Genomic DNA, 18589 nt, shown 5'->3' on the forward strand with positions numbered 1-18589 from the left:
GTGATATGTTGCCTCAAATCCAATCTCCCGTCTGATGAGAGAGCTGCGTCGTCTCTGCGTGTTGACAACTAAACATGCAACACGGGTGCATGAATACTTGGTGCAGATCTTGCAGTCGCACATGTTCCCATGCATTTTTAATCACGTCTGCCCCCGTTGTCCAACAGCAGGAAGAGGGTAACTGCTGGAGCCTGGAGTCTGAGAAACTTGCTGGCCCCCTCCACCTTGATGAATAAGTAAACACATCGAACCATGCAGAGATGCAGTCGGTAAAATTCCCAGCTGGAAGCAGGCAGATTTGCTTTCTTCTGGAAGAAATGCTGTTTACTCGTTGATGAGTCCACAGCTCGCTCTGTCTGAACTCCATTAACATTTTCCTTTGAGTCTGAATTCATGCATCAGCTTTAATTCCAGCCAGGAGATTGCATTTCAGGGCCTCAATCATACTTGTAGCAATTCTTATTAAAGCACATTCAAAGAAAAAAACCTTGCCTCAGCTTTGATTTGTGGCTGGTAATATAGTTGTTTTAAGATTTAAGTGCCTTTTTCCTTTAGCTGAAATATTTTTTGTTTGTTTGTTTTCAGCCTGTTGCCTAATTGAATGACTTGTCTGCCAGTACTGAATATTTTGCTTGAGAGATTTCTGAATCTACGTTTATTCTGGGCTCTTGGTTTGAAGTGGGCTGGGCCGTGTTGGGGGAAAGAGGGTACTTTCACGCAATTTCACACCCTGAAGGTATCAGAATCTGATTATAGGTGTTGCCCGTGTTGTTGCTGATGTTGCCATGGAAACAAGGAGAATGACACAGAGAGGGATTAACTCTGAGTTTGCATTTCATACTAATTTAGATATAACTACGGATGTTTTTTTCCGTAAACACCAAATGACTGCTTATGTTGCTTTCTTTCTGCTAGTTAGTGTTAGTGTTGTGTTTACGGCCTATTGTACGACCCAAAGTAGTCCGAAAAATCTAACGTTAGAGATTTACTGAACATATGAAGCCATCTTTGCAAATGTTTTAATGATAGATTTAATGGCTGGAGTATTTTGCTTTTTTGTGCTAAACTATCTGTAACAAATGATAAATCCATCTTGTCATGCAATTTTCAGAAGACAGTAGCTTGTATAGGAGCTGTTAAGTTCATGTTTGTCTAACTAAAACAAATTACTTTTGAGGTTGACTAACAGCTTGTACATCCATATTTGTGTTTACCAATTTGATTCAAAAGCGCCATCACGTTCCTCTCAGTAACTCCTCATCAAAAGCATTCCTGCTGCCTGTTTTCCTGCCACACCCACACACTCCAACACACACACACAAACACACAGCTGCTCAGCAGTGGCCGTGTGGGTTCATACGCCGCCTGGATGTCAACAGGCAAATGAACAATAGTGTTTACCAAATGGCTTTGTTGTTCAACACACAGGCTTATTAAAATGGCATCTCATTACGGGCGCTGAGTGGCCATTTTATGAGAGATTAATTGCATTTTTTTGAAAGCACTTTCTCTTCATTATTATTCTGCGTTGCATATGGATTTGTTGCAACCGTAACAGCCCTACATACTCAATTTACAGAAAGCGTAGGAATGGTCGGGAAATGAGCCAAAGGTGGAGCCGTGTTGGTGTGCAGGCCAACGCTGAATTTCAAACACAAGCTTATCTGTTCTGTATGTAAAAACATGCTTGATGTGTTCACTGCCACATGAATTGCATGTCGAGCAGTTTATCTTCCACTGTCGATTCGAGCTGTGGTCCACTGGTGGTCACCTTGTCCTCACAGCTTGACGTTCAAAGTTTTTTCTTCACCTTGAAAACAATTTCACTTCGAGATCTGTTTAGTGGCTTTTCCAGAGTTTTCCATCAAACGCATGACCTTTATCAACAGCTAAAGTTGGCCAGTTGTTGATAAATTTTAGAATTTCAAGTTTTTAAAACTTCTCAACCATGTTGACTAAGAAGCTGAAGTTGATCTTGGAAGCTGCAGCTGAGAAAACCATCTTAACACAATGTCTATTTAGTGGTTACAATGGAACTTTTGATCAAACACAACTTGCAGCTCTTCAGCATCAGTAGAGTCAGAATAAGTCCTCAGAAGCATTTGTTTACATTAAAGTGACAAAACCCTCATGCGCTTGCTGGAGTTATGTCAAGTGTCTTTGTTGTGCAGTGACTGAGTTTATAGGGGGAAGAGGTTGGGGTGGATGGAAGAGTCAACAAAACTTCATCAAACTTTAAGACCACCGACAGTGTTCATTTCCCATTTTCTACCAAGTCGACATTTCATCTATTCGTGATGATGATTTTTACATTACCTTAACCATGCAGTTATCAATGTAACCACGACATCTGAGCTCAAAACACAGTCTTTCTCTATATCTAACCAAGTCACTTTTGTGCCTAAATCAATTCATCCATCCATCCATCCATCCATCCATCCATCCATCCATCCATCCATCATCTACACACCACTTAATCCTCAATAGGGTCATAGGGGGGGCTGGAATCTATCTCAGCTGACTTAAGGTGAAGGCAGGGGACACCTGGACAGGTCACCAGTCTGTCATAGAGCTACACATAGAGACAAACAATCACACTCACAGTCACACCTACGGACAATTTAGAATCACAGTTAACCTGAACATATTTTTGGACTACCCGGTGAAAACCCACACTTACACAGGGAGAGCAGGCAAACTGTATGCAGAAACATTCCAGGTGCAGGCCGGGACACAAACCGGGGAGCTTCTAATTTCACGGCGACAGTGCTAACCACTGACTCACTATGCAGCCCTGCCTAAATCCAACCAAACAATAACTGTAGACTTGAAAATATAAAAAGTTGCATCAGGTTTTCAGGTAGTCTGTCCGCCTGTCCTGATATTCACTGCATATGTTATGAGTCGATATGTGTATGATGTTTCAATTCAAACAGTGTTTGACGAGGCTGGACTCAGACATGCTAGACTTTGGCCTCATGTTCATTTTCCATGAAATTCTATAATACTTATGAAAGACATTTGTAATACTGATTGTGGATTGTTGGATTACTGGGTTGTGATACTTTCTCATATTTGCACTCTTTGGGGAATAGATACTACACAGATAAAAACAACTGTCACAATAACTGTAATGAAATGTTGGAAGATCTCAGCAACATTACTGCAAAACAAACCAGCCACAATAAGAACAGACTATTTTAAGATGTCTAGCTTCACTTTCAAGTCCATGCCTGCCCAGTACATAAGCAGTCTTAGTGCAGCAGATTTTGCAGTATTTCTTCTCCACCATTTCCCAGTGGAAGACATGCATCCTGTTGATCACATATATCTGCTGTCTGTGGCTTCATCTCCATTTCACAGCAGGGAAGAAGATGAGAGCATTATTGTCATTAAAATGTTTGTGTTTTGTTTTTCTGTCACAGGCTTTTATGACAGAACAAGAACATTCACAATCATTTAAGTGCATGAAGAAAATGAATATAAGCCTGGTAAAGAGCAGAGATCATGCTTGTCTAAGGCATTATCCTTTAAAAGAGACTGAAGCCAAGACAAAAGATCTGGAATTTTTTGTAGCCTCTCTAATGTACTTGGACTGATTGTTATTTTACAGTAATCAAATCATGATGTCATTACATATGAGCTTTGTAGACAGAAGAATAAATGTCATAGAGAGCAGTCTGATATTAAAACAACACCAAAATGATCTTATTTATTTGTTGCGATTAAAAATGTAAGCTTCAAAATCTGCAGTATTTTTGTAATAAAGTCTCTGTTGATGAGTTATAGCTTCACAAAATCATAATTTCTGTTCACGTTGTTTTTTCATGGATCAGCAGACACTCCGTTATTTAGGCTGGCACTGAGGATAATATCTGAGAATCTGGTAGTGGTATATCTGATAATTATTTAGTAAAATCGAGCATTTTAAATTCCTTTAATTAGGTTACAAAACAGTTGCTTCCACATATGTGCTGAGCAGGACATTTTCCAGCTGCTCTTTGATGGACAAATTGTGTGACCGCAATAAATTACCTTAAAGGGGAACTGCTCCGATTTTGCACATTAAAGTCTGTTTACAGGTTTTGCAGAAGGGGAGAAGTCTGCAAGTTTGGAAATGAAAAAAAAAAAGTCAGTGGGTTGGGAGTTGCATAGTTGGAAAGACTTGAGCTTATCAGACTTCTGTAGGCCGCACCTAATCTCTGCTTCAGGCTAGCACGAAGTGAATGTGTGGAATAGAAAAGGCGATATCTCTGGTTCTGCTGCATAGATTTTTGAAGATTTTGCTGACTGTCCATCAGGAGACTGACAGGAGTGCAGTGCTTAACCCTCAGAATGCCAAAACCGGGGGTTGAAAGGCGCGTTATCTTTAGAAAATCACCAAAAACGCATCTTTTGTCAGAGCAAGAAACTGTAAAAGCATAGTATTTTATAGGATGCCCTTGTTTTTATTAGATCTTTTTGAAAAACTAATGAACAGAGCCTTGTACTGTATAAGTACTGTTTTTTGAAGTTTAAGTGGTATATATTTAACCACGCCCGACGGTTACGTCGGCGGGGTTATTGCATTTGGTGCGGTATCTGGCTGGGTAAGTATGTATGTATGTATGTATGTATGTGGCTATGTCCGGTCCGATATCTCTGCAACCGCTGAAGTCAGGATAATCAAACTTGGCACTGAAGATCAGTCTAAGGTCCCCTGCTCAGTTGTGGAGTTACAGGTCAGCAGATCAGGTAGGGAGGGAGATACGTACGATGATCAAAATTGATACATATTGCATCAGTTGTATAGGGAGGACAGGGTTTTCGCCAGCAGAGGGCGTGGTTCTGCCCTCTACTGAGGGCTCATCTAGTTATATCTGTGGAGAATTTTGTACAATGTAAATTATCCCACTCTGCCCATATTTTTACATTTACCTGCTTCTGCTTTCGATCTCTTTCCCATATTTTCCTTCGCAGTTCTGTATGCAACAGGCTGAACCCCTACATCTCAGGCTAAAACAAACACCTCCCCCTTCGCTTCACTTTCATTTACAGGTTACAGATTGTGTACATGAGATTCAACAAAATAATCCACCCACAACTACAGCCCACACGACCACTGTAAAATACCTTTACTGTCTGTAACAAGTTGTTGTCAGCTTGAATAGCATTATGTTTACTTCACCTGTCTCTGCTTCTGCTCTCGTGTTTTCTCTGCTCTCTGTTTCCACATACAGCCCAAAACAGACCCGGCAGAGAAGGAAAAGCAGAGGAGACCTGCAAAACACACTAAAGACACTAAACTGAAATGAAACAGGTGCACATAAATTATGGGGAGTGTGTGGGAGGTCACTCTCAATCTGTTTGTAAGTGCAGCAGGGAGAGCAAACAATTTCAAAGGGAGGGGCTCACATGCGCTAATGATCACACACTGCCAGGCCAGCTGCCAAAACATGGATTAGAGAAGCTCTGACTGCAACACATACAAAAAGAGTGTGACTTCATTATCTGTTGAGAACGGTATTAATCCTCTATAGCTTATATATCTTATATATATATATGTCATATAGTTGTTCTTTGCTGAATTAATGTTATATGTATGTATGTTTCAAATCTTGTGTATTGTACTTTTAAATTTTCACAGTTGCCATACAGAGTGCCAACATTTCATAAAAGAGTGATTCTGATTGTGTGCTTCCAGGCAAGTTAGATAGGATAATACTCTAGTTTGTTCTCCTTTTCACTTGAAATAATCCTCAGACTCTTCATGCAGCGCCTTACCTCCAAAACTCCCTCTCGTCTGCTAAGCCAAAATCACCTTTCGGCATTTTCTTACACATCACTGAAAAATGTATAGCCTCTTAAAAGCCTTTTGAATAAACTCAAAGCAGTTTCCAAATACTAGTGCTACATTGCACCTTCTCAGATTGCCGTTGTTTAAAATAATCAGATCTGTGTCATCAGTTATCAGAGTTGCTGCAACGTGCTGCCGCGCAAGTATTCATGAGCAAAGCTGGCTTTAGCCTGAAGCAGATATAATTCTCAACTTCTAAAGCTTGGCGTTTCAGTGCAGCAGGCCTGCAGTACATGTAAATTGCATCTGGAGTGTATTTACCTTTCAGGTCAAAGACGAACATGAAAGGCTTCTGCGGTCCCAGTGGTGGCGACTGTAATGAGGATGGGCTCTCCTCAGCAGCCAGTGCTTTGACCCACATTAGCTCTCTGCCCGAGGCCCGCCGAGGCAGGATGGAGATGGAAAATAATAGCAGGATATAGTGTCTGAGACGCACATTGTATATTAAATTATATTCACAGAGTTCCACAAGACTGTGAAGTTCATAAACTAGAGGGGATTTTAAAAAAGCCATTAACAGCCCTTGGCACACATTCCCGAGCACGTCTCAGCGCTACGATGATCTGCTCTAAAACAGAAGTGAAACAACCTCTCTGCAAAGGCCTTGTCATTATTATTACTATTCAGGCTGCAGTGGACTTTGAACTCTCCAGAAATGTGAAGGAACATCACTCTGCTTTTATTTATTCAAGGTGACACGTAGAAGACCTTCTGTTTCAGACTGAATACATAGGATGAAAAGATGAAACAGCAGTAAACACTGAGACGCATGAATGAAGTGTTATGCATTTTGAGTCACCGAGGTCACGAAAATAAAAATCAAAAAACAAAATAGGATAGACAAGGAGAGGAGCAGATGAAAGCAACATTACTTGTCGTATATTCTGTGAGTGTTAATGTTGTTCCAACTCTTTAGAGCACATCACTTAGCACAACTGCACCGGGTAACTTGTTCCTTTATTTCTGTGAAGGTTGGCAAGATTGTTTATTTCAGTCAATACACACGCACACACGAAATGTGTACTAATCTGCAGCTGAAAATAGCCCAAACAAATGCTCCATTTCCGCCTGTTAGGAAATGAATGTTGACATTTTTGTCTTCAGTGGAAACACTTCTTTATACAGCAACTTCAGACTTATCATTTCAGTGGTGAATACAAAAACACAAATTCAATTACTGATGTGTGATAAAGATTCTTTCGTTTTTTAGAGAAGTAAAATGCATTGATTTAAGTGCACTTTCATCAGCAATGTTTTTTTTATTATTATTTTGCCTCACATATAGTTTTAAACACAGTCTATCTTCTAGATTGGTTCCTAAATTCATGTCACATTTAATACAGTTTTGCTTTCCTAAAACTGCCTTGAGGAAACCTTAGACATTTGCATTCAGACATGCAGCTGATGCTGTAATTATGCTTAATTGTGCTCTCTGGGCTGCACTTAGGTGAACATGCATGGGAATCGCTCTGATATGTTGGTACAGCTCTTTCTTTCATACTTGTGTTTACTTTACTGTGGTTGTTACTGTGTGTGTTTTTCACCTTCCTCCCAAATAAGCAGAATCAGCCCGTCCTCTTGCCTGGCACACAGGTTTGAACAATACGCAGCTGAGATTTTGAAGGTTTATTTGTGTTTGTCTGCTCCTCTGCGGCCTACAGTGACCCAGGATACCCCACGCTGAGCAGGTTCACAGAGATGTTTGCATGCGTCCTTGGAGAAGCATGCGACTGCTTTGAAACACATAATCAGAAAGAAAGAGTCAAGAGTGAGAAAAAAGCTTGCAAAGACAACGTTCTTCCCATTGCAAAGTGTTTTATTCTCTAAGTTTATCAGCATCTGTTAAGAAAATATTTTATTCTGTTGAAAATACCTCCATTCATCCTTGAATTTTAGAAACAGGATCTCTTAAAATTATGTAAATTAATTTGTAAGATTAATATTTTAGTCTGTACAGTGATCATCCATCCATTCTCTATACATCACTTCATCCTCACTAGGGTTGCGGGGGAGCTGGAGCCTATCCCAGCTGACTCGGGCGAAGGCAGGGGACACCCTGGACAGGTCGCCAGTCTGTCGCAGGGCTACATATTCAGACAAACAATCACACTCACATTCACACCTACGGACAATTTAGAGTAATCCATTAACCTCAGCATGTTTTTGGACTGTGGGAGGAAACCGGAGTACCCAGAGAAAACCCACGCATGCACAGGGAGAGCATGCAAACTCCATGCAGAAAGATCCCAGGCTTTGAACCAGGGATCTTCTTGCTGCAAGGTGAAAGTGCTAACCACAAGATAGATAGATAGAGCTCTTTATTGTCCCAAAGGAAATTTGTTTTCATAAGCTGTCATGTCACACATCATAACATACATACAAAGACAACATTCACAATATTCACAATATGACACACAAAAATAAAGTTCAAGTTCAGCGCGGTGGCTTATTGAGGATGACAATAGCTGATGGAACAAAACTTCTGTTGTAACGGACATAATGCCATCTTAGTGCTCAAAATCTGCATCCAGAGGGGACTATTTCACTGTGCAGCCCTGTACAGTGATCAGTTTATAAATATTTATTGATCGAACTTCCAGACAATGTCACATTTTAATCTGGTAAATAAACAGTAATGACTTCTATTTTTATAATACAGTTATGAAGTTTTAATTAATTGTAAATATGTTGTTGATAACTACAAAATAATATTCTTTACAAATGCTTACCATTTTTTAACCTCTTAATGAAAGGTAAAGAGATTTTCTTTCAAAAAATGGTAAATATCTGTAAAATAATGACATTGATGGTTAATTTAAATACAGCTAAGTAGCAGCATTTTAGGTCCTAACTTTGTGATTATGTGGAAAAAGACACCTTTTTGGTGATGACATTTTGCTTTTTTTCAACATTTGTCATATCTAATTACTTTCTGTAATTTAACAAAAAAACAGTGTATTTAACATAACAGTTTATTGTTTTTAAAAATCACATTAAAAATCTTTTAAAAGCCTTTATTTTTGCAACATGCAGTCACTGATCCATTTTCAGACTATGTTATGAACACACGAGTTAACGACCTCTTCACAGTGTGCCGAGATGCGTTCTAGGTGGGTTACGTTCTCTTCTATACAGAACGTAACCCACCTATCGCTGACGTTTTCTCAGCTGCCTTCTTTTACTGAGATCAAATCAAACCCAAATTTGCACAGGGCAAAGGTTGGTTCCTTAGACTGCTTTGAGAAAGTCCAACGTTTATACACACAATTTCTCATGGACTTCCCTCCTCGGCAGATGTAGCACAGCCACTACTCATGTCATTAATTACGTCAAATCATCTGTGTTCACTGGGTCAGTAATGTGAGCCAGCTGTCATACACACTGCATACATCCCTGTGGGGTCTCACAGCACGTTGGCTCTGCTGCAACAAGTGCCCCATCCATCATTTTCTGTCCAAATTTATTCAGGGTATGGTTTTGCTGTGCTGGCGGAAACACTTGAGTGAGACATTCCCACTTGGGAGCCTCCCAGTACAGCCACAATCCCATACTGGTGCAGATGTTGCTGCTATCGCTGACGTAAATGACGATTAAGTGCTTTGCTGAAGGGCACCTTGTTGGGCGATGTTGAATTCAAAACATTACTTGTTTATTTTCTACATTCACAACGCATCCAGTTATAAGTTTGTCTCCTCTAACCAGTATAGAAGCTGCAGAGCTTCCATTCCATCCACACAAATGGTTTATGTGTCAAGCAGGGTCTGTGATCCAGATTTGGGACTAAAGCCTCTCCAAAGATGCAAAAGCACGCAGAGAGAGGTGTTGTGGGTAACAGTAGGTTGCAGAAGCTCACAGCGAGACGAGTGCACACACCTTCCCAGTGTTAACAACGTGTTGTGCAAACCTGTGAGTGAAGCAAGCGGATTAGTTGAGTCAACACCTGTCAGGAGGCGGGTTCAAAATGAAAACATATGACTGGTAAACAAGTTGAACAACAACAGCCACTCTAACATCTCTGAGTGACCCCCTGCATGCTGTCCAGAGAAGCAGAAATTCAGTTTAACAGTCTCTTCTGTCTAACAAGCCTAAAGCTCTGACTGGGGTCCTTCTTTGCATGTTTTTATAGAGTCAGCTCCATATTTTGAAGATGATTTTCTGAAGTGTTTCCATTTATCCTTTTTCCAACTCAAACCGCTGTGGATTCTTAAAGTCGTTATGTTGTGGATTCCTCCCATTATGGAAACTATTCTTGTTTGTTGAAGGTATTTTTTGGCATTATTTGACATGAGAGGCAAACAGAAAAGTAGGGGAGAAGAATGGGTGGAAGACCTGCAGCAAAGGGCCATGAACTAGAATCAAACCCCGCTGCGTCAGGGAACCTAGCCCCTGTTTATGGGTCTCCTGCTCGAACAGTTCAGCTATCTTGGGGTCCCACTGCATGTTTTTTAAGGTTGATTTCACACTATACTGCATCTATGTGTGTCTTCAATGCAATTCACCATAATAGGGTGTATTAATTGACATAGACAGGATCAACATTAAAACCATCTGCCTAATATTATGTACGTCCCCCTCATGCTGCCAGAACAGCTGTGATGCATCTGGACATGGACATGTGACCTCCAGGGGGGCATCCTGTGGTGTCTGGTACTGATGTTCTCAACGTCCTGTAGGTTGTAGGGTAGGGTCTCTGTGGATCAGGCTTGTTCGGGCACATCCCGTTAATGCTCATTTGGATTGGAATCAGAGGTGTTCAGAGGTGGAGTCAATGCCTTCAACTTTTTGTCATGTTCCTCGAGTCATACCTGAACAGTTTTGGTGAAGTGACAGAGCACAACATCCTGACTATCGGGGAGTTGCGTTGTCTGTGATCAATGTTTAGGTGGGTGTTACTTGTCAAAGTAACATCCATATGAATGCCAGGACTCAAGGTTGCCCAGCAGAACATCAATCAAGCATTCAAAATTCTTCACTTCATCTGTCAGTGATAATATCGTTGAGAAAGATCTGTCCATTTCAGCCTGGACTGCCCCTTTAAACAATAAATGGAAACTTACGATGTTGATGTGAAGGAAACTCTCTGAGGGAGAGCAGCAAGTTGCAAACAAGAGCAGCTGCAAATGTGTTCTTCATCTCACCAAGTGTCTGCATTTCTGCACATACTTAACATATTGTATTTAGTCTCTTTTTCACATTCATGGATCTACACTACCAGTCAAATGTTTGGACACACCATCTCATTCAGTGGTTTTTATTTAATTGTTTTATACATTGTAGATTAATACTGAAGGCATCAAACTGTAAAAGAATACATATGGAATTATGCTGCAAACAAAAAGTGGTTAATCTTCAGTACTAATCCACAATGTAGAAAAAATAATACAAATAAAAGAAAAGCATTGAATGTGAAGGTGTTTCCAAACTTTTGATTGCTAGTATACTTGGGAACCATTTTTCCACATTTTTTCAAATCATTAAGGTTGGAGTAAGACAGTGGTGTTATAAATGAATTCATAAATATTAATATTAATATTATAAATATTAAATACACATGAGGAGAAGAAACACTTTCAACTGCACTCTAAACAGAGCGCGTGACTGCTGGCAGCCTTAATATGCACTTTGGGAGAGTAGTAATTTAATTTAATAAAATTTGCTGCAGCGCTCCCTTGTCTTTGGACAATTTTGCCTGCACACATGTAATTATTATTTGTCCACAAGCTATTGTTAAAGCAGCTTAGATGTAGATCCTAGAAAATTGCTTATTTAAATCATCCAATTCAGCCTTTTTTTCCCCTTAGTTTTCATCTAGAAGACTTAACCTGTAAGCAGGACAGTCAGGCTTCGGCTGCTGTTAAGTACTGTGGCATTTATAAAAGAAAAGATTAGTGAGCAAGACAAATCTCTGATTCTGATTTTGGAGAGACTGTTGTTAATGTGCAGGAGAGAAGATAAACCCTCTGAGGACATATTACAATTTTTAATGCTGCAGCTCATTGGTATTCTCCTCTACCTGTTATTATTTTACTGGCTCTAATCTAAAATGACTTCAGTCATAGAAATGAGCTCGCAGGGCACACACACTGATAATTTGCTGAGGGGAAAAAAAAGCACAACAAAATAACAACTTGGCAGAGAGGCATTTCAAACTAAAGCAAACAGGCTCCAAAAAACGGTGCTTATTTATTCACAGGCGTACCTTCATTTCCATATAAATATACGTGACCTATAGGAGGCTTGTTTGTTGTTTAGATTTGCTGAGAGAAAGCAAACAAAAATCTAATTTCTTAGCAGCTGTTTCTCTCGCAGCCAAAGCATGTGGCCATTATTGAGCCTTGCTAGATATTCTTTGGTTGTCTCAGTATCTGAGGCTGCTATCTCAAATAAGGGTGTTTGTGTGAGGGTGTGTGGAGGTGGGGATTTTTTTTTCTGAGGACTTCCATAATATTGACTTACAGCTGTCATTGTCTTTCCACTTACTGTCGGCGCGTCGTCTCTCAGGTGCCGGTGTGGAGCTTTTTCATGACAAAAGCACAAAATGGCTTAGTTCTCTGGCGGATGGCAGATGGTTTTTTCCTCTAAAATGGAACTCAAGCAATGAATAACACAATGAATAATAAGTTGTTTATTCAGTTATTGGGCCCAGCGGCAGGCCTTTGCCGAAATTGTCCACATCTCTCGGGAGCTCACGGTTTCTCACATCGAAGGCTACATTTTTTCATGTTACGCAACATCAGAATTAGGAAAGGTGTCATGGGATCCGTAGTTTTCCTTTTTGTTTTGACGAGGTGCCAAATAGGACAGACAGTCGAGCAGGGTAATTCTTTTTAGTTAAAAGACTGTCAACGCTACGAGTAAATATCACACCGAGCATTTGTTTTCTATCAGGAGATGTCACTGGTGTTTAATGAGTTCTGAAACATCATCTGTCTGCTGCGCTCACACTGAACAGACGACTGACGTTTCCCCTTGTGAGCAGTTAGATTAACGACCAAAATGATCCCTTACTGGCAGCCATTTTGCTTAATCCAACGATAAACCTTAAAATCAGCCTTCTGTATCTGTGTCAGTGCCGTTGGCCACATCTGTCATGTTGAGGAGCTCATCAAAACCTAATTAAAGATGGATATCCTTCCAGCTTTGTGATTGATGCTTCAGGGCGGCAAATGATTATAATTTTGATTAAAGCTGCACTAATCGATATTTTTACGTTAACAATGGATCAAATCAAAACGTAATGAGAAAGGAGCCGCTCAGCAAAATGAACCTAGAAAGAATTCTCATCTGATTTTACAGTTTCCTCTGCACTACTGAGCATTTTAGTGTCTTTCAGCTCATTGTCTTGGCTTTATGGACCACGACTTCACTGTTCTGGCTCATGCTCTCATCCTGCTCGTGTTTCCAGCTAAAGAAAAAGAAATCTGATGAACCCATAGAGCGTTACTTTTATGTTCGGTTTTTCTCAGGAATTAGTGGCGTGAGTGGCAAGAGGGTGAACGCAGGTCATAAATTTCTCAAGTTCCATGAAAGACAGCATTTGTTGAATGTCAATGATGCTCTGTGCCTGTGAGATGCACAAATAGGTGACAACGCATCAGTAATAACAGCTAGAAAAGGTGAGAACATCTCAGTGTTGTGTTCACAGTTTGTTCTCCTTTCACCAGTGACCAGAAAAATCTATTAATGTTGCTTTAATGATGGTTTTTGATCATCCAATTAGCCATTTAACCGATGAAATGTCAGGGATGTTCCAAACAAATGGCTACAGCACACTCGACATATCTGCAAGTGGTTTCCAGCTACAACCTTTGCTGCATGTCATACCTTATTTCTCTCCCATTGTTTTCTGTCTCTGTTTTTCATACTGTGCATTCAGAGAGCAGTTTTGTCTGATCAACAGAGCCAAACATGTCAGGTACATCGTATACAAAGAGAAAAGCTGCAAACAGTCACATCTGAGAAGCTGAGAGCAGTAAATCTTCTCATGAGCATGATATCACAGGTACACGCTGAAGAAACGTCTTTAAATTTGGCACAAACATCCACTTTAACTCAAAGATGAACTGGTTAGAAGCTGATGGCCACTGTGACCTCACAAAACACATCTTTGGCAGTAACTCAAGAATTCACATGTTCATTCTGACAAAATTTCACACAGATGTCCGAAAGGATAAAATGATGAAGTGATGACATTTTATATCCAGAAGGTCAGCGGCATAATTTTCTGCAAAACACTATTTTGGCCTTTATTCAACATCATAACTGAAGAACAGAAGTGGAGATTTTGACTGCACTTCACATTTGGATCCGATACTAATTTAGTGGCATTAATCTTTGGTGTCCACCTTGAAACTGCTACAACTTTGTGTTATATCAAAATCAATGAAACTCTGGGTTTTCTTGGTTATCTTACACACTTTAAAGTCTTAACTACTTATAGTATGTTGTATGAGTCTGGACAGTCATGTATATGAAGTGCAACTTGACTGGTAGCTGGAGGCATACAGCTGTGAGGCGTCGTTCTAGTTTGATTGATAAAATATAAATGTGTAGTCAAAATTGGTGGATTAGTTCCGGCTACTCTGTTCAGCACTTTTGGGACTTTTTGTTTCAGTGAAACATCTGTTCTACTTGCTCTGTAGAGCGTGCCAGTCTTCTCAGTGCAGGATGTGAATTATAGCTCCTGATTAAAGCAGACAACAGGTCTTTGTTAGTTTATTTATGGAAGTCTGCAACTAATTCTTAATAACAACAGCACAACCCCAACGTTCACAAAAACCGTAATAAGAAAATAACACGACTTGTGCAAGCTCTTATAATTTCTTTGCTTTTGATGCTTAAATGGCTGTTTTACCTGTGATTCCCAGCAGTGACAGAGGCCATCATGAGGCTAATGTGGAAGTCTGTGGACAAGATGAGGTGCTTCAGGAAGCGATCCATGCTCCCATTCCTCGGCTTCCTCGTCACCTTTCTGCTCTTCTTCAACCTGTACATGGATGATGGATATGTGCTGGTGGGTGTCTCACCTTTAAAATATTGACGTAAAGTCATTTTTAATGTTTTTGTTAAATTCTTTTTACCAAGTTGCACCTCTTTTGTTGAAAGTATTCTTACAGACATATTTGTAATTTAGGAGGCTGAGAAAAGACAGCTGGGAGAAACATTGATTCATCCTCCAAACTCTGAAAGATACGTCCACACATTCAGAGACTTGTCCAATTTCTCTGGGACTATTAATGTGACATATCGCTACCTTGCAGGAATTCCATTGCCACGCAAAAGTAAGTGGTTGTACTAGACATGTATTAGTTTTAATTTATTGTATTACTAACAACATAGCATACTGTACATTCATTTGGAGTGTTCCACATAGAAGAGACTAAAGTGACTTCTTTTCACAGAATATCTCACCATTGGACTGTCATCAGTCAAAAGAAAAAGGGGAAACTACCTTCTGGAGACCATCAAATCCATCTTTGATCAGTCCAGTTATGAGGAGCTGAAAGAGATTGTGGTTGTGGTCCATCTGGCAGACTTTGACCTGGTCTGGTGTGAGAACCTGGTACAGGAAATCACCAGGAAATTTGCTCACCACATCATAGCCGGACGCCTCCTGGTAATCCAGGCCCCAGAGGAGTACTATCCATCTCTGGCTGGGCTGAAAAGGAACTACAATGACCCAGAGGACCGGGTCCGTTTCCGTTCTAAGCAGAACGTGGACTACGCTTTCCTCCTCAACTTCTGCACAAACCTCTCTCACTTCTACATGATGTTAGAGGACGATGTGCGCTGCTCCAGGAACTTCCTGACAGCGCTGAAGAAGGTGATTACCTCCAGAGAAGGTTCCTACTGGGTGATGCTGGAATTCTCCAAGCTGGGCTACATCGGAAAGCTGTACCACTCCAGAGACCTGCCTCGTCTGGCTCATTTCCTCCTCATGTTCTACCAGGAAATGCCCTGTGACTGGCTCCTCATCCACTTCAGGGGTCTGCTGGCCCAGAAGGATGTGATCCGATTCAAGCCCTCGCTGTTCCAACACATGGGCTACTACTCCTCATATAAAGGAGCTGAGAACAAACTGAAGGATGATGACTTTGAGGAAGACTCCATAGACATTCCTGACAACCCCCCTGCCAGCCTTTGTACAAACATAAATGTCTTTGAAAACTATGACGCCACTAAGGCTTACAGTAGTATCGTTGATGAGTATTTTTGGGGGAAACCTCCGTGCACAGGAGACTTCTTCATTATAATCTTTAACAAATCAACAAAAATCAGCAGAATTAAAATTGTTACAGGTACAGAGGACAGACAGAATGACATTCTTCACCATGGAGCTCTGGAAGTAGGCCAGAAGTCTGTGGAAACAAAACAGGGAAGACAGTGCACGTCCTACATCACACTGGGGGAGTTTAAAGCGGGAAACATTGAGGTTAATAATGTGGACCACAAGATCGGTTTTGACATTGAGTGTGTACGAATAGTCGTCACTGCCAGTCAGAAAGAATGGCTCATCATAAGAACTATCAGTTTATGGACTGCACAACCTATTAGTCAATTAATTAAGTAAGAAAATGAAGTTTTTAAATGATTGTCTGTATGTAGTGATTTTGGATGCAGATGTAATGAGTTCATTTTGGACTTCTCCTGTTTAGTGAATTCAGATCAATCCATATTTTCTTGGGTTGTTCAGAGATCTGCTGTATGTTTTCATTGTGATGTATTGAAATGATCAATGTGTATAGTATGGAGCCTTTCTACTTGTGTTCATTTTCAGAAAATCTGTACATAAAAATGTTCACACTTGGCTGGTATGTTGTTTGTTTTCAGTCACGGCGCCTAACGGGCTCTTCCACACAATCTGGACTTCAAAACATTGTAACCCAGTTTCTGGCTTTTTGAATCAGTGCTATAGAACAAAATCTAAGACTACACACAAAAGAGGGTTTTTAGAAAGCCAAAACCAAACTCCGTTATTGAAAAGCTGCAGTTCTTAGTGTTTAAATCTCTGAAAACAAATAAGGATGGATTCAGGGGGCACTAAACAGCTGTTTCTAGCATCTAACATTAAAGACATTAGACTGCAAATGATATAAAATAGCAATTCTATCTCAGATCCAAAGTTTAGGACCAAAGATGAAGTTCTTTGATATTCTTAATAATATGAGGCATAAATTTTTTTTCAACTGAGTCAAGAAGAACCGGCTGTGTGAAGTGACATTTATCTCTTATAAACCATCATCATGCATTTGAAAAATTGTATCTCACTACTATATGCGTTCTTAGCAAACTAATTAAGCTAAACTTATTTGTATTTAGCATCCCTTTTACACTCAGCTAAGCTACAGCTCTCTGTTCTCAAAACAGCTGTGGTTGTAGCCGTCTGTGCATATATATGTAAACATGTTAAACATGTGGAAGGAATTTCTGCACACCAACATCCACGTGGACTCTGGTTAGAATTTGGTGGTCAAAGGTCACTGAGACCAAACACATTTTTGGCCATAACTTTATATTTAATGTGCTAATCAAGACAAAAATGTGCATATATGTTTAATAGAATAAACTGATGAAGTCATGACAATTGATATCCCAAAAGGTCAAAGGTCAACTCTACAGCGACATCATAATCTTGTGTAAAAACACTCTTTGTGCTCATTATTCAACAGGAACAGAAGGAGAGATGAACGCAAACTGCAGTTTGACTGATTTTTGGAAACATACATCGCGAGGCAGTAATTCTAGATTAGTCATTAGGACACATCTGTTGACTTTTACACAAACTGTTATTTTCTGTGGACTCTGATTTCAACTTCAGCTAAATTTTGTTTGGTGTCCTTTGCCGCCATCTGCTGGTAAATTCATAAAATGACAAAATGAAACCAACCAGAAGGGTTTACATGCAGTAAAAGTGCCCTGAATATCAAATTAAAAACGAAAATTGAATTGAAAAACACTTTTGTACTCCGTATGTTTGGCCTTTATCGCAACCGGCATTATACAAGGAAAAGCAAAGGTGTCACTAATCATAATGCATACAACTTGATAACATGGGCCTAATAAATAATAACCATGCATTATTCAGTTGTAGCCATTTTATCTATTTATCACATCATTCATTAAAAATATGTTCCTGTCAATAATATATTACTGATAAAAAAATAATAACAGAGTAACATGTTAGACAGTAAATCTCTCAAGACATTTTTATTCATGTTGCTCCCAAAGAAGCACACATTTGCCTCAAGGGGTTTTAAAACCTGCGCACCATATGCTACCTGCTAGAATCCCCTCCAAAAACTCTTTAAAGGGAAATAAGAGGAAATATTAAGATGAGGCATCCCTCTTTCAGGGTGAACAGACATGCATTTAATGTCATATATGGTAGAAATACCACTAAGAAAATTATGATCTGGACAAGCAGGCTGACATTATGAGGTAAATAAACAAATGTCAATAAACACTTTGTTATGTAGATGAAGTATAGGAATCTGTGAAGACTGTGTCCCTCCTCTGTTCAGGTCTGAGAGTTACAGGTGTCGTCTGTGCTGCAGCCTCTTCTCTGTTTTGCTGCCCTTCAGGTATTCTGGTTGCCAGTAAATAACAGATGGTTTGGCTGCTGATACAGCCAAACCCAGAATGAATTTTCAAGTGAGAAACAAACTCTCCCACCAGAGATCTAAGTTCATCCCACTTCTCTAAGTTTGTCACAATGGCACTGACACACGGATCAGAAGCAAATCCAGACTTTTT

At 40.0% G+C, this 18589-nt stretch overlaps 1 protein-coding gene across 6 annotated transcripts in view; it reads left to right on the top strand.

Moving 5' to 3' along the window:
- The window catches only part of LOC110968331 (alpha-1,3-mannosyl-glycoprotein 4-beta-N-acetylglucosaminyltransferase C-like), a 56397-nt gene extending 39754 nt beyond the window's left edge, over positions 1–16643 (top strand). For all 6 annotated transcript variants that reach the window (XM_051951775.1, XM_051951774.1, XM_051951776.1 and 3 more), the window contains 3 exons: positions 14704–14849; positions 14970–15117; positions 15238–16643. In XM_051951775.1, the coding sequence (XP_051807735.1) occupies positions 14704–14849; positions 14970–15117; positions 15238–16406 (1463 nt within the window). In that variant the 3' untranslated portion in view covers positions 16407–16643. The remainder of the gene's footprint in view (positions 1–14703; positions 14850–14969; positions 15118–15237) is intronic.
- The last annotated feature ends 1946 nt before the right edge of the window (positions 16644–18589 follow it).

The sequence above is a fragment of the Acanthochromis polyacanthus genome, chromosome 8, assembly GCF_021347895.1.
Source record: "Acanthochromis polyacanthus isolate Apoly-LR-REF ecotype Palm Island chromosome 8, KAUST_Apoly_ChrSc, whole genome shotgun sequence".
NCBI lineage: Eukaryota > Metazoa > Chordata > Actinopteri > Pomacentridae > Acanthochromis > Acanthochromis polyacanthus.